We start from the raw sequence: 24319 nt of genomic DNA, 5'->3' as shown, positions 1-24319 counted from the left end.
CGTGTGTTTCTGTTTGTGCGTGTGTGTTTGAAAACGATAAGTTGGGTACTGTTTCAGCTAAGTGGACGAAATTTTAAATGTAAGTAATAGACTTAGGTTCTTTCAATTTTTGAACGATTTCTTTTAACCAGAAATTGTGCATTTCCGGTTTCTCAAAAAAAAAATAATTAAAAAATAGAATAATAACACGTTAACTTGAGCTCCGTTTCAGTTAGGTATATGAAATTTCAATTGTAATTACAAGATCCTATACATTTATGATTTCCCGGTATCCGGAAGAGATTCTTAACTTTATTTCCGGTTTCTGAAATACCGATAACTTGAGTACCATTTTAGTTAGTTGGACATACCATAAGAAATGTAGTAGATCCTATACTTACGTATATAAACTTCCCATTTCACAAAAAAAAAACCCGAATGTGATAATTTTATATCGTATTTTCATAGAAAAGCACATTCAAAGATACTTTTGCTAAAAACGAACGATTTTGTCACAATTTTCCTAGAAGTAGGCTACCATACCAACCCTTTAAGCTATAAGAATATACGAGAAAGTTTAGGGGAGCGCACTCTCGCTTTTTATTTTCTTCAAACATTTTAGCTTTAAAAAATGACAACCAAAAGAGAGAAGATTGACAACTCAAATCCCACGTGTGTAGTCTACTGATGTCATCTGCTACATGTTCTTCTGCCCACTGTCTGAACAGTCTGATACAATTCAACCACACCGCCCTAGAAATCTGTGGCAGGCCAGTTAGTACCCACCCCAATATTTCCCAGTTTAAATAATTGAACCAGCGCTACGACCAGCGGAATTCTTCACCTGTGAGACGCTGGGATATGCCCGAATTTGTCAAACGTAGTTACCGTCCCTGACTTAGATCAATAGCCATCTGCTCACCTCGCCTATAGGTAAAGCACGGCAAGTTTATCGCTGGTTTGTGTGTCACTTTCTGTGTTCACGCCGATTGTATGTTCTATTGTGTTGGACTTCAAATCGCAGAAGTGTGGAACAGTATTTTCTTAATTTTTAATTTGGTTCGTGCTTTAATTGTTCTTGGATGATTGTTATTAGATCTAGATCTAATTCAATATGCTGGATTTGTGTCATTTTTGAGCTAAATTTATTCACGAGTGTGTATGTTATCCACTAGATCTAGGACTATTCAAATGTATGTGTTTTTTTTTATCACCAATCATCCGCGTCACTTGTGTGACATTCACCTACAAGAGGAACAGATGTGTGTGCCTGGTGTGTGTGAGTTGTGTGAGTGGGGATGTGTGGTGGTGAGTATGATACATCAATTTGCAAATTTACAAAAGTGTTAAGTTAAAAAGTTGACTTATATATATATAAATATATATATATTTTTTTTTTTTTTTTTTTTTTTTTTTTTTTTTTTTTTTTTTTTTTTTTTATGGCTTTTTTTTTTTTATTTTTTTTTTAATTATTACTTTTATTTGCAATTAAAACAAGTACATCAACATCACATTTTTTTTTACATAGTTTCAAATGAAAAAGAAGGGTTTTGAACATGTACATAATGAATATTTGCGTGATGTCATGTATATGATTATAACAAAAATTACAAAAGATGGCAGTAAAAGGGGTGAAGGTCAAATAAACGTGTCAGAAGTCTGGGTGGGGAGTGGAAAGGGTATTTTTTTGGAGAATGACAAAGGGCCAGTGCAGCATTTTCAATGTAGGGAAGCAAATTAAGTTGACTAGTTAAAAGAGTGTTTATTTATGTACTGGTCGCATTGAGTTTTCAAAAGGTTGCTGTGTAAAAAATGAGGGGAAAGAAACAAGATTTAGAACTTTAAAAAGTAAATGAATAGATATTCGAAATTGATGTTGGGGTGGGTGGTGGGGTCGTTGGAACAGTTAAAGGGAAAGTGGTGTTTTCATGTCTGAGGGTAAGTGGATAGAGGGGGAGGGGGGGGGGGAGTGGGTAGCTGTGTCTGACGAGGCGTGGAGAGGGTGACTGCGTGTTTTAGGGCAAGCCAAGCGTCAAATTTTGTGCTGTGTTATCTGACTGCTGATGTGTTACCATTTGTAGTGTGTGTGGGTGGGGGGGAGGGTTTGACGAACAGATTGCTGTGTGAGCGAATTAGTGGGAGGGTGAAAGGTTGGTATGTTCAAGTCGGTGTTTATGTTTAGATGAATGTTAAGTACCGACAGGTTAGGGGTGGGTAGGCGTGTAGCTATCACGTGTAGGGACACAGTGGAGTTTTATAGATCAAAAAAATTGGTGTTCACATAAAAGAGTTAGATTAGTAAAGTTAACGAAACAACTGTAAGTGTTAATTTGGTGATAATACAATGAATACAAAAGGAGTACGGGTCATTGGGGTCATTTGTACGTTGTGAACCACAGTACCTTACATATATGATAATAGTAATATAGTAACAAATGAAAGCTTTACAATGTTTGTAAGCTTTATAAATTAAACAATACACAAAAAGCAACAATAGGAAAATGAAATGCCAAATGATAAATGAAGCGACACAGAGTGGGGACATGGGGGTTGAGGGGTGGGAGTTACATTGATGTTGTTAGAAATGTATTTGGATAATACATCATTGTCACTGTTTAACATAGTACTTCATCACAGGGGTGGTGGTGATGGGGACGAGGGGATGCAGTTTTGAGGGGAAATTTGATTTTTGGGATCATGAGGTTTAGAGGCGGTGTGGGGGCGGAGAGGGTGTGATGAAAGGGGGATGTGTCAGTTCGATTAGGCGTTCCAGGTGGCAAAAGCAGTATAATATGTTCTTTACGTTTTGGTGTTGTTAATTATGGTATATGTGTTTGAGTGCTGTCATTGTCGAGTCGTCTACGATAAATCAAGTCTAGTACGTGTCCCGTAAACTGTACCTTGTCGTGTTTTGCTTTTATTCTGCTGTTCCAAATAGTCTGTCTATATATAGCTACCGTCCTTGCTTTTTGCTCTAGGTCCGTCCTATCTCTTTGTATTGGGATTTTGTTTAGAGTTATGACTATATCGATATTGTAGGTCTCGTTTTTTATTATTTTGTTTTCTAGCGTCTTTTTCATGTTTTGTATGGTGGGGCATTCTAAATAGATGTGCGTTTCGGTTTCGGGTGTGTTTTGTCTGCATAGTGGGCAAAATGGTTTCTGTTGTTTTGCTAGGGGTGTTGAATTGTAGATGAGTCTGTAAGTTATTTCCCTGGCTTTGGGTGTGATGGTTTTGAGGTGTAGGTTTCTGAAGGTGTCCATTGTGTCTGTTAGAGCGTATTTCCTACACCATTGGATTCTGTTGTATAGTGGAGTTGAGAGCTTTTGCACTAACTTTTTGTAAATGTTTTGTGACTTTTTGTGGACAAGTTTTTCCTTGTTTTTTAATATTTGTAAACATTCTGTGTAAAAGGGACTGAGTTTTCCTCCTATGTAATGTGGAGTTGTATTATTGATTTTTGTAAGTTTGTTTAGCTGAATGCCTATATAGTAGTGAGCTAGAGGGTGAAAGTTTGGTTGGCTAATTATTCTGCTAATGTGTGTTAGTCTGAATGTATTGATTTTGGTCTGTATATCGTGCAGGTTTATTCCTCCATGAAGTTTGTTTTGTACTAAAGTGTTGTGGCTAATGTTTGAAATTGTGGTCTGAAATATGTACTCTCTAATGATTTTATTCAGATGTTTAATTGTTGGCTTTGGGATTGTTTTAGCCGTGGCTATATAGGTGATTTTTGGGATGACATACCTATTAATTATGGATGACCTAGCAAAAATTGTTGTTGAGCTAAATTTATAAAGTGCTATGGTGTTTTGGATTTTGCTTAAGACTTGTTTCCATTCATCATCGTTGTTGGTGTGTGGGTTACTATAGTGGGTTATGCCGTAAAGTTTTAGTTTGTTGGTACCTAGCATGTTTAGTGGGTAATTGGGTTTGTTGATCCACCGTCCAAGTCCCATAATTTTGGTTTTCATTAGGTTAATTTTTGACCCGCTACCCAGCCCAAAGTCAAGGAACATGTCTGTTATTAGTATGATAGATTTTTCGGTTTGGAGCGTAAAAGCTGTATCATCAGCGTACGCTAGAATTTTTTTGTTTAATTGATTTGGGATGTCGATTCCTCTAATGTCTCTAGTGTTTCTAATGCATTCTAAAAGGGGTTCGAGTGTTAGTATATAAAGGATTGGAGATAGGGGACAGCCTTGTCTGACTGATTTATTTATTCTAAAGGGTTGGGAAATATTGAAATATTATGGTTTATCAGTAAGTGACTATGTGCATTAAAATAGATTATTTTTATCCATGTCGTAAAGTATTGTCCTAAATTGTTTGCTTCTAAGATTTTGTGAAGGTATTTGTGAGCTACCCGGTCGAAGGCTTTTTCTTGATCTAAACTGAGTATGCATGCTTGTGTGTTTTTCTCGTGTGTGTAGTGGATGATGTCTCTAATTAAGTGATTGTGATTTTGTATGTTCCTACCTGTGATGTTGCATTGTTGGTCTACATTTATAATTTTATGCAAGTGCGGTTCAATTTTGGAGACTAGAGCTTTGGATAGGATTTTGTAATCAGTGTTTAGGAGAGAAATAGGTCTATAGTTTTGGGTTTGTTTAGGATCGGTTTTGGGTTTGCGTATTAATGTTATGTATGATCTGTTGAAATTTTCGTGGCATTGTTCTAGCAGAAACATTTCTCTAAAGGTAGCTAAAAGGAGAGAAATTAGGTCCGTTGAAAAGGCTTTAAAAAATTCGCTTGTCAGGCCGTCCGGCCCTGGCGATTTATTTGAATTTAATTTCAGTATGGCTTTGGTTATGTCGACTGGCTGAAAGGGGGTGTCAATATTAATTTTGTCGCTGTCATGTAATGGTTTAATAAACTTAAGGTATTTGTCTTGTATGTCTGTGTTTGTCTCTTCGAACTTATACAGTTGCGTATAATAGTCTCTAAATATTGATTGAATTTTTTCAGGGTCAGTCGTCTCTTGGTTATTGTTGTCTATGAGATGTGTGATTTGTTTTGCCCTCTGAAAGCTTTGTTCTAAAATTAAAGTGTGGTGTGTGGGATTTTCCGAGCCTATTTGTTCGATTCTACTTCTAATTTGCGCGCCTCGATATTTGTGCTCTTGTATTTTGGAAAGTTCTGTTTCTGTTGCATCTATTTGTTCTTTGTTATTATTGATTCCTTTCAGTATACTTAGTTGTTTTTCTAATTTAGTTTCTATGTGGGCCCTTACGCTATTAATGCTACATGCATATTGGATAGATACCCGCTTAATGTCTTGTTTTAAATCTTCCCAATGTTGGATTTTGTTAAATTTTGGTGATGACTGCGTGTAAAATTTTATTAAGTCTTTTATAGTGTTAATGTAGCGCTCGTCTAGTAAGAGTGTATTATTGAACTTCCAATATGTGTTGTGTTTTGATTTGTTTTGTGTTTGTTCGTTTTTTAAAGTTGTCAGAACTGCTGTATGGTCGCTAAACTGTAGTGTTGAGAATAGGTGTTCTACTTTGTTGATTTTCATGTTCGATGGGGCGTAAATTCTGTCTAGACGGAATCTATTCCCAGATGTGTTACTTCCGTGGGTGGTTTGTATGGTGTGTGGATATTGCGCTCTGTATGTGTCGACTAAATTGAAATATGTTTTAATGTTGTTGATTGAGTTGGCGTGTGGTTTGTCTGCGGTTAAACGGTTTCGAATTATGTCTTTTGGTCCTAAAATGTCTAATCTGTCTTCCACGAAATTAAATTAAAGATATATATATATATATATATATATCTAATATATAAAGCTCAGTTCTGTATGTAATGCATTTGTATGTCGTTGGAAGTGTACGAATTTAAGTGTTAGAAAATTAGCGTGCGCATTTGTCTAAATTTATGAGCTAAAAAATTACCGTTGAAAGTGTTGGGAAATCATTTTCATTTTTCAAATTACAGTAATAATTGTCGGCATGTTCATTAAACACAAGTTTAAAAAAAATATCATCTTTTACAAAAATTCTAATTATGTCTTTATTTAGTCCTATAGCACTTACTTCCCTTTGATAAATTAGGAAAACAAAATTACTTCCCTTTATAAAACGATTGCATTAGTCGAAAATAATTTACTTTTTAATTACTTTGTTTTGGTGTTGGGAAAAAAAAATAATTACATAATTAGCGGGGATTGATCAAGTGCAAATGTTGTAGGTATTTTACGGATAAGCTTGGAGTATTAAAATTGCTCATCAAATTGAAACAGGCGCGTTCGTTTAAGTGAGTGCAAAAGACTATGAATAAGTTGGGGTACTATAGTCGTTCATTAAGCTAAAACAGGTGATTCCGCCCCGGGCGTTTATGTTCGCGTTAGTGTTTTCTTTGTGTTTAGGTGGGTTTGCGTTAGTGGTTGCGTTTTGATTTGGTTCGTTTTTGTTCTTTCTTTTTTCGTTTTTGTTTGTGTTTTTTTTTTTTGTGGGTTTGTATTTGTGTTTTTGGTTGGTTTTGCGTTTGAATTTGGTTTGTTTTCGTTTGCTTTTTCGTTGTTTTTTTTTTTTTTTGTTGGTATTGGTGTTTGTGGTTGGGTTTGTTGTTAGGTTTTTGTTTTCGTTTGCTTTTTTGTTTGTTTTTTCTTTGTGTTTGTATTGGTGTTTGTGGTTGTGGTTGGGTTTGTTGTTAGGTTTTTGTTTTCGTTTGTATTTGTAATTGTGTTAGCGTTATGTTTGCGTTTTGTTGTTTTGGTTTTGGTTGGTTGTGGTTTGGGTGGGCAATGCCGGGTTTATGATGATTACTAAACACACAGGTAATGGTCTTGAACAGGAAGGTTTTTCACAGAAGCCAGAGCAGGGCCTGGCCGGGACGGCTAGTATATATATATTCCTCCAACGATTTAGCCTTGTAAATTAAGTAAAACTCTACTTGAACCGTCAATAACGTCCATATTTCTATACCAGTCATCATATGAATATAATTAAAGAGGTTTGCAACTTTCACTTTCACTTCTGCTTTTTGGCAAACCAGCACCTACAACAACAACAAAATGGTTGATTAGCTAAGCAGTTTAATGCAGAGTAAGCCCAGAGCCGTAGAGAGGGCGGGGCGGGGGATGCGCACCGCACCGGGTAACACCATTTCGGGGGGTGACACCAAGAAAAAAAAATGGCAAGATTTAGAGAATAAATGTTGTTGTTTTTTGCCAGTTCAATGAATGGTTAATTATAGTTAAAAGTATTTTAAATACATAATTACGACCCCCGCAAGGGAGGGTGGTGGGGGGGGGGGGTGACACCATGACACAAACATGCAAATTATAGAGAAAACAATTCTACACCCAGCTGTATTAACAACCGACTATAGATACACATCTTTAATTTCAAATGTGAACACTTTAAAGCTTTTACCGTTGGGGTGGGGGATGACACCAACTGCAAAATTTACAGATAAAATTAAGGGGGGGGGGGGAGTGTGACACCACGAAGGGAAGAGAACAGAGACCAACTATGTCGACTGTTCAAAATATTTTAGGCTAGCGGATTTCACTCGCACCACGACCCCCCCCCCCCCCCCCTGTGTTAACACTCACACACCTATTGTGCCAAGATTAAATTTTGGACACTTGTTGAATTAGTGTAATAATCCCTTTGTCTAGTTCGAGTTACAAATCTGACCATTTATACAATCGAGCAGTTGCCAATGCAATGTGAACTCTCGTCAGATCTCGCGTCAGGTCACAGCCGACTGAATGTTGTCTGCAGGCTGACATGTTTGTTTATGAGATTTACCGTCTGCACAGCTTGTGTGTGCGGTTACTCACTACGTCACGGAGTTATTGATGGGCATTGATTCTAATTATATTTACTTTGTTGTGTTTAAATCACCGCTTTGAAATTTTAATTTATTTTTTACGACAGGAACCAAGAATACTGGAGACATTAGAGGGCAACAGACTGCGTACTTTTATTGTGTACTCACTCAAGTAGAGTTGTGTACATGTTCTTTACGGCACACTGTGATGGTAGATGTACTTGCAGCAGTCAGTATGTTTCGCAAGTGATCCGACATGTTGATATAATGTAACCAAAGAAAATGTGAAGCTAAAAAGCAAAAAACTGGAATTAAGAAATGAAAACATTCATGGGAAAATGAGCCAAAAATATTGAAATTTATCAGCTGTTTCCAACTTGAGCATGGAAACCTTTCTCCGTCCTTGTGTACAGTTTTTCGGTTATCAATGGTTACTGCGGGTATTTACATTTTTTCTTCTCAACGTGGAAGTACTCACTGTTTCGAGGTTTCCACCTCTATTCAATGCGGCTTTGGAACGGCCCATTGTAACCAATCCAACGTCGAGCACGTGTGGGGCGTCTACTATGAGCGGCTACTGCCTGAGCTCGGAGAAAGTCGACTCCATCAACAAGTGTGTGCTGGGCTACTGTGACGACACGTGCCCGGGCAGGACACTGCTGCCCTCAGCGGTCAACATGATGATAGGTAAGTTGATGGCTAGTCACGTGACAAGGTAGCCGGGTTGGTATACGTCACGCACAGGGTGCCCAACTTCAACACCCTCAGACACCGTGTATGTACGAAGAGGCGAGGGATGGGTCTAGGGGTTGAATTTATAATTATACAAACACACATACAAATACATTGACGTACTTTTCTGCATCCGCCCACAAGTACAAACACACATATAACCACAAGTACATTTGTGCAAAGAAAAATTGTGTGGCCAGTGCCACGGCCAGCCGCCTTCAATCAGGTCAGTTGCCCGCCATTGTTGTGTGATGGTCTACAGGGCGAGTCTTGAGATCTCTACCCCTCGACCACACACTCAAGTGGCACAAGAAGAAACGCTCAAAACAAACAAAAACAACTGTCCCACTATTTTTCTTGCCCACCCCAACACTAGATCAAGAGAGAGAGAGAGAGAGAGAGAGAGAGAGAGAGAGAGAGAGAGAGAGAGAGAGAGAGAGAGAGAGAGATGTTTTCAATGTGTCATCTCATACGCCCCCACATTGACCCACACAGCCACACATTTATACAAAACCCAACGTCCATATTTCAACCAAACATCTATACTTATATCTCCACTCATTCACACACAAGTCAACACCTACAACTGAAGAAACGTTGAATCCGTTGCCAGCTAGTTGATAGATGAGCTTCATCAATTCCCTTCAGTGCTCAGGGCACATTGGCCGCCACAAAAGTGGAAAACTTAGTTCCTTGTTTTGGTGGTCTTTGGCAATTTTCTTGGCATTTCCCCAAAATCGTCCGATTGTTTTTCTGCTGTAAGCTTCCAAGTCTCCCTTGACATTTCCTGTTTACTTTGTCCTTGAGGCGTCCAGTTCAGCGCCACTCAGTGCAATCAGCTGATTTCATCCCACGCCCACCCAGCGCCATCTTCTTCTATCAGATGAGTTACGGCGCATTCAATGGGAGCCTACTGGATTGTGTTGGTTCTCTTACACCAACTGGGGCCGTAGTTTGTAGCCCCTCCGTGTGTGTGGCTCGTTTGATAGCTACTTCAATCTAGTCGTGGCAAGTTAATATGTCCGGCAAAGGCGTATCCGGTTTTTCGGGGTAGGGTGAACGGCAAGTGCACACACACAACATATATATATATATATATATATATATATATATATATATATATATATATATATATATATATATATATATATATATATATATATATATATATATATATATATACATATATATATATAGGCCTATATATATATATATATAGTGTGTGTGTTTGTGTACTTGAAACGTTTGCATTTTAAACTTGTCCTCGCCCTTAATATCATAAGCATACTTACATTGGCAACAGCTTTATACTTACTTCAATTTTTTTTTTTTAGCTTTACAACATATTGACCTGAACTTCGCATTTTTAAACAACTTTTTAAAAAATAGCATATCTAAACTTTCTACAGGAATAATTTTCAGAAGTCAAGATCTTTTTTCAATGAAATAGCCCCTGATTAAAAAGAAGGAAAAAAAACATAAGATTTTTCCCTCGATGATTTACGTTTTCTATCTTTTACATATTTTCAATTGTTTTAACAAAATGTAATTTAAGCATGATTTATCAGTGTTTGAATACACTTATTGAAGTGGCAGTGATGTTGTAAATGGTACGGTGTTCTGCACCTCCCGACCTTCTTGGCGCGTATAAACACTATTGAAACTTGAAACGGTGTGACTATTATTTTGTGTACATTTTGTTGGCTAGAATTAGACACATGCTTTTGTAAGCTACTAAAACACAACAGGTTAAATAAAGCTTACACAATAGTAGACCCAGCAAGTCACAAGCTTTACAAACGTCTTTGAATGTAAAGTGAAGTATGGTGAGGTCGCTGTTGTCTTTCTTGTATTTTTTCGCCCTAGACTGAAACAGGAAGAAACCGATCAGAGACTCCACAGTTTGAACCTGTTTTATAGTTTATTCAAATTAATCGCAGAAAAAAGCGCTACTCTCATGAAAAGTGGTCCAATGTGAGGCGGCAACTTCCCTCCCCCCCCCCCCCCCTCAAAGGTTGATTTAATTTATTTTTACTCTACAAATTAAAGATTGAATGAAACCTCAAATTTTGTGTTCATAGCCACTAGCGCTGGGTTCGGAACCTGTATCGAAGCAGACGTCATAAACACACGACCTGGCTCCATGGCGGGAAACTATTCAACACAGTTCAAGCAAGCCGGCTCCAACTGTTTCCTCACCCCCTCCATGTCCCCCAGGGTGGATGCTAAGGGTGTGGTCTCCTTCACCGTTTCCTGCTGGGTGTGGCTTGATGCCCTGCAGCCCGGGTGAGATTTTTGAAATGTTTTAATTTGAGACTGACCAAACGTTATTTTAATTTGAGACTGACCAAACGTTTAACATGCCGGATTGACGGGTGAGATTTTTGTTTTGTTTTAGTTTTAACTGACCGTACATTCAGAGTTTCTTCCAGGCATCTCTTCGGGAGGGGGGGGGGGCAAAGCCCCCCAGAAATTTTTTTACCGCCCCCCCCCCCCCCGAACGAAATGAAATTTATATAATTTATATAGAAAATATATACTTTTAACAGTGTCCGCCCCCCCCCGAAGAAAGTCTACCGCCCCCCCCCCCCGAAAATTTCAAGTGCCCCCCCCCCCCCCCCCCGGAGAAAAAAGTCTGGAAGAAACACTGCGTACATTTCATGTTGACCACAGATAAATCTAGATCTAGGCACATTTCAATATTTACATCAACCAGAGTTTCTTCCGGAGAAAATGTCTGAAAGAAACACTGACATTTACTTTACTCAAGCGTCGCGACAGATTTTTTTTCGTGTTCCTGTGTATACACAGTGAAATTGAAATCATGACATTTGGAATCACAGTACACTTTACTGTGTCTGTTTTTTAAAGGTCTAAAAATTGTTTTCATCTTCAAATCTGATATTGTCCATTTCTTCCTCATCGTAGTGCATGTCAAGTTCATCCACCCCGCTGTTAAGATTTTGTCACCAAGTTTCACTCACTTCTTAAAGTAAACCTATTTCTAGCTGTACCTCGTCTATTTTGTCGTTCTAGTACTATACAATGGAAGTTGAAGGCAGCAATGTAAACAACCGTAGATTTAGCCTGAACTCGAGCATCAACTTTTTCTTATCCACTGCCAAGGTCCCATAACCAACATTAAATGCTAATGTTTAGCTAATTCTTATTTTAGTAATGCACGTAAATTATGAAAACGTTCACTTTGCGTTTTCTATTATTACATTTGTTAGGTAAAGATGCAACGGCGCAATAGTGAATTTCTAAATCAAAATTTTGAGACATTATATTACACAATTAAGTATACTTGTCATTTTGAAAAGTAAATTTCAATTAAGTATGACTTAGAAACTGTTCTTAAAAAAATCCAGTCACATTTCTTGACCCAGTATCACATCGTTTCAGGTCTCTATATTCCCAGGTGTGTGCACGGCGTCAAAGCACCACTAAAAAACCACACATTTTAAATTTGAGCACTTAATTAGGGCTTATATTAAGTTATATTAATTTTTTCTAAGATTTTATTTAACCAAAGTTTAAATATTCAAATTATTGAAACCAACTTGCAAAAGACAATATTTTGTTTTTTTGGGAGGTAGCCTACATTTAATTGCAATTTTGACACATTAAAAAAAAACAATGTAATATGTTTATTATGTATGGTAAGATATGATAATAATATTTAACATGCAGCCTAATACTAACCCGGTCTTAAAAAAAAAAAATAATTGCGTTTACATGAAGCGGCAAATTATCTGGCATACTTACATAGATCCAACTTTTATGATTTTGGAAGTCGTCTGCTGAACTGATTGATAAGTCACAATAAAGTGATAGTTCTAGATCTCGACCTCTTGATCTATCTATTTCAATCAATACAAAACATTTCTAGTCTAGCTAGATTATCGCAATACAAAGCAAAATAACACCCATTCTTAAAGTAGATCTAGATCTAGATCTGGATCTTGGCCTAAAATGTACATTTCAATTCATTTTTGGTGGATTTTTTTTAAACCAGCCCAGTGTCCCATGAAACTATGAAACTGTGATTATACTAGATATAGATATAGATATAGATATATATAGATCTAGTAGATCTATGATAAAATAGATCTATCTAGATCTATATAACTTTAAAAACTACTTAGTCACTAGAAATCTAGTTTTTTAGCTCATCATTGTCAGTCAATGTTATATGATAATGATATTTTTTATTTTGCTAAGCTTTAAGCTCCATGTTGCACAAATAATTAAAAGTAAAGTTCCCTTTTCAAACCTGACGGTCTATAGGGCAAGTGAAGTAGAGTTCCCTTGTTTACAATTATTTCTAAATTAGTCAATTAGAAATATCCTGAAGACAAATATGTTTAATGACTTTTTTTTAACACATCCATTAAATTACAATGATGCATTTTTCCCACAAGGTAATTCAATGAATGTTTTTACAAATATTTTCATTAGTACCTTGCTAGAGAAAGTGTCTACAGCAGGGGTCTCATTGTTTGCTATTGAAGTCAATGCCACTGGGATATCCTTCTCTTATGGAATCGTGGATACAAATACTCTCAAGTCTTATTTTGATGTGACCATAGCTTATCAAAAGTGGACGCACATTGCTTTACAGGTCAGTTTTTACCTCCATGTTACATCAAACTTGAATTCCATAGCCTAGCAAATTGGACGTACATTGCGACATGAATTCACCATTGGATACACATGCATTAGACGACATCCAATTAAGCATAATTAAATTTCAATAGATGAATAACCATAATAAATTAACTATGTTACATACATAGATTGCATTTATAACAGATTAGATGGTATAATGTTTTTAATTATTGAAATAAATCTCTTTATACATTCATTTTAGTTTGTTACACTTTTTAGACAATAGATTTAATAACAAAAGATTTTGGTTAAAGTTTATGTATGAACATCCTTACCTCAAGTTAGCTGGTAAAGACTAAGATGATGACTTAATTTAAAATATCAATATGTCTAAGGTAAATGATGTGACAGCCAGCCTGTTTATCAATGGTCCAGCAGCTAACTTAGCTCCAACCCTAACTAGAACCTTGCTAACCCAAGTCTCTGATAGTGACGGGACATACAGGATAGGGCAGAATAAAAATGGTGAGAAATTTGATATATTTGGGTTAGGTTATAAACGATTCTGATTCAAAGTAAAAATTGTTTTAATGTTTATCTGTTTCCATCCATTAGGTTTTATATAGAATTTTGTCAAAAAGTTGTATCTATTCACCTCAGTTTCCCCCTAGTTATGTGGTTTAATGATGGTGGTTTTTGAATAATTAATACCAAATGTAGACCCAGTCAGTGTGTGATGAATCAATGACAGGTAAATAATTAAAGAGATTAGTATGAGGGAGGTAATTAACTTTGGCTCCCTCCTGTCCTAGTATTGATCTTCTGATCAATTATCCACATAGGTACCCAGGTAAACAGAGATCTACCTTGATGTAGGTTACTTTTGCATTTAAGGGTTGTGTTGAAATAGTATGAGTTGCCCAGACTTTAATGAAAACATGTTGAAAACTTGATGTAGGTTACTTTTGCCAATAAGGGTTGTGTTGAAATAGTATGAGTTGCCCAGACTTTAATGAAAACATGTTGAAACCTTGATGTAGCAAGCTCTGGCCTTTAAGGAAGGTTGTGTTGAAATAGTATTAGTTGCTCACATTTTAAAAAACAGGTTCAGACATCACAATCCCATGGGACTTATAAAGAGGATAATCTGGGGTAAAATGAGTCTGAATTTGATGCACTTATGTGGTCCATATAGAGCAGTAAAACTTTTCAAGTCATTTCTATCCCATGATTTACACTGATAACCAAACACTTTTTTAAAATGCTGGGTAGAAAGACTAGAAACATCACATGCAAATTAGCAGTATGCTACATAATGTGTTATATTATAGTAAAAATCTCTTGTACTAGCTTTTAAGTTTATTAGTGTTCTCTTGCCTTAAGATGTAATTGTATGGTTGTGTGTAGTTTCATTGCGTGTGTATAAACATATTTGTGTGTGTAGTAGTATGTTTGTGTTTATTTTTGTATGTATGAGTGTAATTGTTTGTGTATGTGTACAAGTATTGATAAAAAAAAGTATTGTTACTTTGATAAATATAAATATAACTACATATTTTCATATTGTGTCCAGGAGCATCACAATTTATTGGTCGTATTCAAGATTTTTTAATATACACAGATGCTTTATCAAACAGGTTAGTCTCTGCACAGATGAGTTCCTATATTGGTTGGAATATAACAATAAATTATAAAGCTTTTTACTTTTGTATTTTATTTTTTGTTTCCAATTAGATTTCTACAGTAAGGGCTTTGTCATAGAATATATATATATATATATAAATATAAATATATATATATATATATATATATATATATATATATATATATATATATATATATATATATATATATATATATATATATATATATATATATATATATATATATATATATATATATATGTGTGTGTGTGTGTGTGTGTGTGTGTGCTATTTAGTTCAAAATAAATAATCTGTATTTTGTTTGTTAGACATTGAAGAAATAATGTAATTCTGTTCTCAGAGAAATAGCCCAGTTATACTCTGGGGTGTTCCCTAGTGTCAGGATCCAGTCAGCCTGTCGATGCCAGAGTATTTACCCCTGGGTGAAGCCAAAGCAGACCCAGTACTGTATCAAGAACACAGCCCAGCCCAGCACCACTGATGTCACCCTGCGGATCTCCCCCAACTCACACCCTCTGGAGTACGCTAATGATGGAGACAGCAACAGCATGTGGATCTCCAGTTTCCAGAGTGAGGTGGAAATTGATATTGATCTTGGGGACCAGTTTCAGGTGAGTGGTAAATTGATTGGCCTGTTTGATTTTTATTGAACTAACAGTAAAGTAAACCAACATCTTTTTAAAAAAAACCTATCAAATAACATAAGAATTTGAATGTAGTTACATTCTTTGATTTATGTTTTTTAAAATTAAAACTGTTGATGTAGTCATACAAAAGAGATGAAAATGTGATGTTTATTTGCCTGTTTTTTAATGTTGACATGCAATAGAAATAAAACACATTTATGAGATTTATTGTTTTTTTGCAGGTGTTTTATGTTGTCATGCAGTTTTACAGCCCCTTTCCCAAAGCTGTGACCATCTCACGTCAAACAGAGCCCAACTCTGACTACCAGGTGTGGCAGTATTATGCTGATAACTGTGCCAGGTTTAATCTGGCCAACAATGGGCCTTACACCTCACCTACAAGCATCAACTGTCTACAGTTTGGCACGTAAGTCAGCCTCATTCTCATTACTTACAAAATTTAATCTATACGAATCACTTGTAAGCCAAGTGTTTAAAACTTTAGACCAGCATCCAACACAATCATTTGTTAGTTCATGGACAGCTAATAAGCCATTGTACAATCCTCAACTTGGATCACTGTCAATTAGGCAAATGGCCAGCACTCTATTTTTTTATTACAAGCCTTAAAAAATGTTATAAACTAATAATTGTCTGTTTTTATTCATATTTTACATGCTGTGAACTTATAAAGGGAATAAAATAAACTTTGGTTTCAGTAATTTAGCAGTAATTCCGTATTCCTTTTAAAATATGACCTTAAAACTCAACTTATATTTCAGTAATGGAGCAGTGATTCCATATTCCCTTGGAAATATAACCTTTAACCTTCTGGCCCCTGACCCCGTGGCTAGACCAGGCAGCACAGATTTTTACAATACCCCAGAGCTCCATGATTTTGTCAGGGCGAGGAGGGTGCGCCTAAAGTTTGAGGACCACTACTATGTGGACAATGTCCTGCGCCACCAGTATTTTTCTCTATATGAAATCATCATCACAGCCTGGTAGGGTGCAGTAGTAAATATATTCATGTCTTTCTTATTAAGTAATTTTTACTTTTCAAGGTCTGATTTATTTCTACATTTTGATAAAACCATAGATTAGTTAATATTAAAATTCCGAATAGGCCAGTAGAAACTTAGCTTTAGTGGCTGTTTTATTATGCTTTAATAACCAGATTTTGATTACCATATTGTCAAGCTGATATTGAAGATTTTTCTTTCTATGTAAGGTGTGACTGTAATGGGCATGCCTCTGTGTGTAACACGAGCACCTTGCCTTACACCTGTAGCTGCTCACCTGAGAGTAACACAGAAGGTGCTAGAGTAAGTGTTTACATTGGTGTTATGTGCATATGTCACATCAAATCACATCATATTTGTTGCTGCTTTACTGTTGTGGTGGTGTGTTTCAGATCACTTCATAACATGCTGATTTTAAAAATGTGTATCTCATATAGACATTGATGAAAAATACAATGTAAATCATATATAACTATAATAATTTAATAGAAAATATTGTTAATTTGATGAAGCTCAATATAATATGAGAATATAATTTGCTGACAAACATGAGATAATTATAATTTCAGTGTGAACGTTGCAAACCTTTGTTCAACAACAAGCCATTCAAAAAGGGAGACAACCTACAGGATTACCCTTGTCAGGCATGTAACTGCTACGGACACGCCACAAGCTGCACCTACAACGTCACACTGGATCCATCTCCTGCCAGTGACACCCTTGGAGGGGGTGGGGTTTGTGTCAACTGTCAAGACTACACCTCTGGTCAGTTCTGTGAGACATGTATAAAATATTACTACCGGCCCATTGGTCAGAGCCTGTATGGCTCTAGCGTGTGCCAGCCATGTGACTGCTTCACGCCTGGACTCAACACAACAGATGTGGACTGTGTCAGGGTAAGACTTGTCTCTATAGATTGACACATGTTATTATTTGCTTTTTAAGACATTCACTAAACGGTTACTTTACTAATATGTGCTTCAGACCTTAGGTTCTATTTTTTCCTCTGGCTACAGACATAAATAATGATGGTGTAGTTAGTGTTATACATGGCTGTTTCTTCCAATCTAAAGTTGGGTTACTATTGATGTATGTGATTTGTTTGATTACAGTCTGGTGGCCAGTGTTGTTATTGATGCATGTGTTTAATTACAGTCTGGTGGCCAGTGCTGTTATTGATGCATGTGTTTGATTACAGTCTGGTGGCCAGTGCTGTTATTGATGCATGTGTTTGATTACAGTCTGGTGGCCAGTGCTGTTATTGATGCATGTGTTTGATTACAGTCTGGTGGCCAGTGCTGTTATTGATGCATGTGTTTGATTACAGTCTGGTGGCCAGTGCTGTTATTGATGCATGTGTTTGATTACAGTCTGGTGGCCAGTGCTGTTATTGATGCATGTGTTTGATTACAGTCTGGTGGCCAGTGCTGTTATTGATGCATGTGTTTGATTACAGTCTGGTGGCCAGTGCTGTTATTGATGCATGTGTTTTGTTTGATTACAGTCTGGTGGCCAGTGCTGTTATTGATGCATGTGTTTTGTTTGATTACAGTCTGGTGGCCAGTGCTGTTATTGATGCATGTGTTTTGTTTGATTACAGTCTGGTGGCCAGTGCTGTTATTGATGCATGTGTTTGATTACAGTCTGGTGGTCAGTGCTGTTATTGATGCATGTGTTATTGATGCATGTGTTTTGTTTGATTACAGTCTGGTGGCCAGTGCTGTTATTGATGCATGTGTTTGATTACAGTCTGGTGGTCAGTGCTGTTATTGATGCATGTGTTTGATTACAGTCTGGTGGTCAGTGCTGTTATTGATGCATGTGTTTGATTACAGTCTGGTGGTCAGTGCTGTTATTGATGCATGTGTTATTGATGCATGTGTTTTGTTTGATTACAGTCTGGTGGCCAGTGCTGTTATTGATGCATGTGTTTTGTTTGATTACAGTCTGGTGGCCAGTGCTGTTATTGATACATGTGTTTTGTTTGATTACAGTCTGGTGGCCAGTGCTGTTATTGATACATGTGTTTTGTTTGATTACAGTCTGGTGGCCAGTGCTGTTATTGATGCATGTGTTTTGTTTGATTACAGTCTGATGGCCAGTGCTGTTATTGATGCATGTGTTTTGTTTGATTACAGTCTGGTGGCCAGTGCTGTTATTAATGCATGTGTTTTGTTGATTACAGTCTGGTGGCCAGTGCTGTTATTGATGCATGTGTTTGATTACAGTCTGGTGGCCAGTGCTGTTATTGATGCATGTGTTTTGTTTGATTACAGTCTGGTGGCCAGTGCTGTTATTGATGCATGTGTTTGATTACAGTCTGGTGGCCAGTGCTGTTATTGATGCATGTGTTTGATTACAGTCTGGTGGCCAGTGCTGTTATTGATGCATGTGTTTTGTTTGATTACAGTCTGGTGGCCAGTGCTGTTATTGATGCATGTGTTTGATTACAGTCTGGTGGCCAGTGCTGTTATTGATGCATGTGTTTGATTACAGTCTGGTGGCCAGTGCTGCTATTGATGCATGTGTTTGATTACAGTCTGGTGGCCAGTGCTGTTATTGATGCATGTGTTTGATTACAGTCTGGTGGCCAGTGCTGTTATTGATGCATGTGTTTTGTTTGATTACAGTCTGGTGGCCAGTGCTGTTATTGATGCATGTGTTTGATTACAGTCTGGTGGCCAGTGCTGTTATTGATGCATGTGTTTTGTTTGATTACAGTCTGGTGGCCAGTGCTGTTATTGATGCATGTGTTTGATTACAGTCTGGTGGCCAGTGCTGTTATTGATGCATGTGTTTGATTACAGTCTGGTGGCCAGTGCTGTTATTGATGCATGTGTTTTGTTTGATTACAGTCTGGTGGCCAGTGCTGCTATTGATGCATGTGTTTGATTACAGTCTGGTGGCCAGTGCTGTTATTGATGCATGTGTTTGATTACAGTCTGGTGGCCAGTGCTGTTATTAATGCATGTGTTTGATTACAGTCTGGTGGCCAGTGCTGTTATTGATGCATGTGTTTTGTTTGATTACAGTCTGGTGGCCAGTGCTGTTATTGATGCATGTGTTTTGTTTGATTACAGTCTGGTGGCCAGTGCTGTTATTGATGCATGTGTTTGATTACAGTCTGGTGGCCAGTGCTGCTATTGATGCATGTGTTTGATTACAGTCTGGTGGCCAGTGCTGTTATTGATGCATGTGTTTTGTTTGATTACAGTCTGGTGGCCAGTGCTGTTATTGATGCATGTGTTTTGTTTGATTACAGTCTGGTGGCCAGTGCTGTTATTAATGCATGTGTTTGATTACAGTCTGGTGGCCAGTGCTGCTATTGATGCATGTGTTTTGTTTGATTACAGTCTGGTGGCCAGTGCTGTTATTGATGCATGTGTTTGATTACAGTCTGGTGGCCAGTGATGTTATTGATGCATGTGTTTGATTACAGTCTGGTGGCCAGTGCTGTTATTGATGCATGTGTTTGTTTGGTTACAGTCTGGTGGCCAGTGCTGTTATTGATACATGTGTTTGATTACAGTCTGGTGGCCAGTGCTGTTATTGATGCATGTGTTTTGTTTGATTACAGTCTGGTGGCCAGTGCTGTTATTGATGCATGTGTTTTGTTTGATTACAGTCTGGTGGCCAGTGCTGTTATTGATGCATGTGTTTTGTTTGATTACAGTCTGGTGGCCAGTGCTGTTATTGATGCATGTGTTTGATTACAGTCTGGTGGCCAGTGCTGTTATTGATGCATGTGTTTTGTTTGATTACAGTCTGGTGGCCAGTGCTGTTATTGATGCATGTGTTTGATTACAGTCTGGTGGCCAGTGCTGTTATTGATGCATGTGTTTGATTACAGTCTGGTGGCCAGTGCTGTTATTGATGCATGTGTTTTGTTTGATTACAGTCTGGTGGCCAGTGCTGTTATTGATGCATGTGTTTGATTACAGTCTGGTGGCCAGTGCTGTTATTGATGCATGTGTTTGATTACAGTCTGGTGGCCAGTGCTGTTATTGATGCATGTGTTTGATTACAGTCTGGTGGCCAGTGCTGTTATTGATACATGTGTTTGATTACAGTCTGGTGGCCAGTGCTGTTATTGATGCATGTGTTTGATTACAGTCTGGTGGCCAGTGCTGTTATTGATGCATGTGTTTTGTTTGATTATAGTCTGGTGGCCAGTGCTGTTATTGATGCATGTGTTTTGTTTGATTACAGTCTGGTGGCCAGTGCTGTTATTGATGCATGTGTTTGATTACAGTCTGGTGGCCAGTACTGTTATTGATGCATGTGTTTTGTTTGATTACAGTCTGGTGGCCAGTGCTGTTATTGATGCATGTGTTTGATTACAGTCTGGTGGCCAGTGCTGCTATTGATGCATGTGTTTGATTACAGTCTGGTGGCCAGTGCTGTTATTGATGCATGTGTTTTGTTTGATTACAGTCTGGTGGCCAGTGCTGTTATTGATGCATGTGTTTGATTACAGTCTGGTGGCCAGTGCTGTTATTGATGCATGTGTTTGATTACAGTCTGGTGGCCAGTGCTGTTATTGATACATGTGTTTTGTTTGATTACAGTCTGGTGGCCAGTGCTGTTATTGATGCATGTGTTTGATTACAGTCTGGTGGCCAGTGCTGTTATTGATGCATGTGTTTGATTACAGTCTGGTGGCCAGTGCTGTTATTGATGCATGTGTTTGATTACAGTCTGGTGGCCAGTGTTGTTATTGATGCATGTGTTTTGTTTGATTACAGTCTGGTGGCCAGTGCTGTTATTGATACATGTGTTTGATTACAGTCTGGTGGCCAGTGCTGTTATTGATGCATGTGTTTGATTACAGTCTGGTGGCCAGTGCTGTTATTGATGCATGTGTTTTGTTTGATTACAGTCTGGTGGCCAGTGCTGTTATTGATGCATGTGTTTGATTACAGTCTGGTGGCCAGTGCTGTTATTGATGCACATGTTTTTGTTTGATTACAGTCAGGTGGCCAGTGCTCCTGTAAAACAAATGTAGAAGGAAGGCGTTGTGACACCTGTAAGCTGGGTTTCTACAATCTGAACGCTACATCAGCTGTTGGCTGTTCTCCCTGTAACTGTAACCCAGTGGGGGTGGACGCAGGGGACATGTCCTGTGGTCAGACTACAGGCCAATGCAGGTGCAAGGTCAATGTTCAAGGTGAGAAGTGTGTCAGCTGTTTGCCCAGTGGTTGGTTAGATAGGGTTCTGTGTTCAAGATATAATGGTCCTGTGAGTGACACACGTTACAATTGGACTAGGGAAACCAATCACAAATAAATGTTTAATAACCACACTGTATTAAAATAGGCACCTACTGAAGACACAAGCAATTATGTTAAACAGACAAATTTTTAATCTATGAAATATTGCTAGATAAAAAGATTATTCTCACCTGGCATTTTTCACCCAAGGTCTCCGCTGTGATGAATGCAAGTTTGGCTACTATGGACTGACTGCGAGCAACCCTTTAGGTTGTGCTGGTTGTGACTGCAACCCTTTTGGCTCCATGTCCATCTACTGTAACCCCATGAATGGTCTGTGCGTGTGTAAGGACAGGGTAGAGGGCACCAAGTGTGACAGGTGTAAAGATGGCTTCTTCAACTTCACCAGTGGATGTGTGGCCTGCAATTGTAACTCTCTAGGGACTGAGAATGGAACAGTCTGTGACAAGGAAACTGGACAGTGCTTGTGCAAGAAAAATGTTGAAGGTAGATATTTCAGAATAGAGGAGCTTTATTTTAGAAGATAAAAACTTATTTAAAAAAAGCAAATAAATTTTCAAACATTTAAGAAATATGTATGCCTACACTGTTATTCAATGAATAAAAAGGTTAAAATATCAGGTTTCAGTATAAAATAACATGAATAAAATCTGAGAAATTGTATAAAAATACAACCTAGAGATACTATGAAAGGACTTTAAATTTCAGTAAAGTACTTCTTAATATTTCAATAAAATTTAAGTTATTGTCCTTGTAATTTACATCGCAAGTTGTCTTGGATACAGGCCTAAATTGTGAGTTAATGTTCTCTTGAAATCTCCCCACAGGCACCAGCTGTAATACGTGTAAAGTAGGGACGTACAACTTTGGGTCTTCAGCTGCTTCAGGGTGTCAGGAGTGCACATGTAATGTGGCAGGTACAGTCAATGGAACAGCCACCTGTAACAGGACGACTGGCATGTGTATCTGTAAAGCCAACGTGGAAGGCCAGTCCTGCAACAAGTGTAAGGCCAGCACCTGGGGTCTGAATGCTTCAGACCCCCTGGGTTGTCAGCCCTGTAACTGTGACCCTACAGGTTGGTTGGTTACTTAACTCTGACATTTTGATGGAAACATTTTGGCTGTTTTCTTGTATTGGCATTTCACACCTCATGTTATTGTTTTTTAAAGGCTGCTATATACTTTTAGCAACAGTAATATGTAGCTGTTATCAATAGGTTTAATACTATTATCAGACAATATTTTAAAAGTAAATGCATTTCTCCATTTTTTATATAAATGAGTACATCTGTTAAAAAGTGAGCTGTTTAACATTTAGAAAATAGCTAGCCAATCTCCAGAAGTAGAATTAAGTTAAATGTTAGTTGAGTTCTAATGGGGATTTGTTCCAGGCACTTTGGTGGAGGCGCTGTCTGTTTGTGACCAGAACACAGGGAACTGTACGTGTATGTCCTACAGACAAGGGAGACGCTGTGACACTTGTGCCCAGGGTGAGTAGGCCAACATACACTTGTCATTTTTTGGAAGACTTTATTAGTATTACACAAGAATTCTCTTATCAAATTGCAAAAATGTTTAACCTAATAAGAGCTGCATTTAGTTTGTGTTGTTTTTCTTACATCAGTCATATGATATCTTTGTATGCACTAGTGGAATATCTTTGTATGTGCTAGTGGAATATCTTTGTATGTGCTAGTGGAATATCTTTGTATGCGCTAGTGGAATATCTTTGTATGCGCTAGTGGAATATCTTTGTATGCGCTAGTGGAATATCTTTGTATGTGCTAGTGGAATATCTTTATTTGTGCTAGTGGAGTAAGACAATAGAGCTATGACCATTACACCAAAAGTACTGGGTTCAACCCTCAGAATGTTCAATAAATCCCATCCTTGCTGTATCACCAGGCTACTACATCAATGCCAACTCTCAGAACATTCAATAAATCCCATCCTTGCTGTATCACCAGTCTACTACATCAATGCCAACTCTCAGAACATTCAATAAATCCCATCCTTGCTGTATCACCAGGCTACTACATCAATGCCAACACCTCCAATAAATCCCATCCTTGCTGTATCACCAGGCTACTACATCAATGCCAACTCTCAGAACATTCAATAAATCCCATCCTTGCTGTATCACCAGGCTACTACATCAATACCAACACCTCCAATAAATCACATCCTTGCTGTATCACCAGGCTACTACATCAATACCAACACCTCCAATAAATCACATCCTTGCTGTATCACCAGGCTACTACATCAATGCCAACACCTCCAATAAATCACATCCTTGCTGTATCACCAGGCTACTACATCAATGCCAACTCTCAGAACATTCAATAAATCCCATCCTTGCTGTATCACCAGGCTACTACATCAATGCCAACTCTCAGAACATTCAATAAATCCCATCCTTGCTGTATCACCAGGCTACTACATCAATGCCAACTCTCAGAACATTCAATAAATCCCATCCTTGCTGTATCACCAGGCTACTACATCAATGCCAACACCTCCAATAAATCACATCCTTGCTGTATCACCAGGCTACTACATCAATGCCAACACCTCCAATAAATCCCATCCTTGCTGTATCACCAGGCTACTACATCAATGCCAACTCTCAGAACATTCAATAAATCCCATCCTTGCTGTATCACCAGGCTACT

General features: G+C 37.8%; 1 protein-coding gene across 1 annotated transcript in view; it reads left to right on the top strand.

Moving 5' to 3' along the window:
- Positions 1–945: 945 nt before the first annotated feature.
- LOC131941211 (usherin) overlaps positions 946–24319 on the top strand; it is a 91362-nt gene continuing 67988 nt past the window's right edge. The window contains exons 1-15 of the mRNA XM_059300267.1: positions 946–1038; positions 7866–8445; positions 10572–10776; positions 12952–13114; positions 13497–13626; positions 14675–14738; positions 15106–15376; positions 15634–15818; positions 16174–16395; positions 16623–16716; positions 16983–17309; positions 21385–21580; positions 21834–22130; positions 22472–22720; positions 23036–23134. Of these exons, the coding sequence (XP_059156250.1) occupies positions 8142–8445; positions 10572–10776; positions 12952–13114; positions 13497–13626; positions 14675–14738; positions 15106–15376; positions 15634–15818; positions 16174–16395; positions 16623–16716; positions 16983–17309; positions 21385–21580; positions 21834–22130; positions 22472–22720; positions 23036–23134 (2806 nt within the window). The 5' untranslated portion in view covers positions 946–1038; positions 7866–8141. The remainder of the gene's footprint in view (positions 1039–7865; positions 8446–10571; positions 10777–12951; positions 13115–13496; positions 13627–14674; positions 14739–15105; positions 15377–15633; positions 15819–16173; positions 16396–16622; positions 16717–16982; positions 17310–21384; positions 21581–21833; positions 22131–22471; positions 22721–23035; positions 23135–24319) is intronic.

This window comes from Physella acuta, unplaced genomic scaffold (assembly GCF_028476545.2).
Source record: "Physella acuta isolate Inbredline_101_S28 unplaced genomic scaffold, ASM2847654v3 ptg000353l, whole genome shotgun sequence".
NCBI classification, from domain to species: Eukaryota; Metazoa; Mollusca; class Gastropoda; family Physidae; genus Physella; species Physella acuta.
The sequence above is the reverse complement of the archived record's forward strand: the minus strand, read 5'-3'. Positions and strand labels throughout refer to the sequence as shown.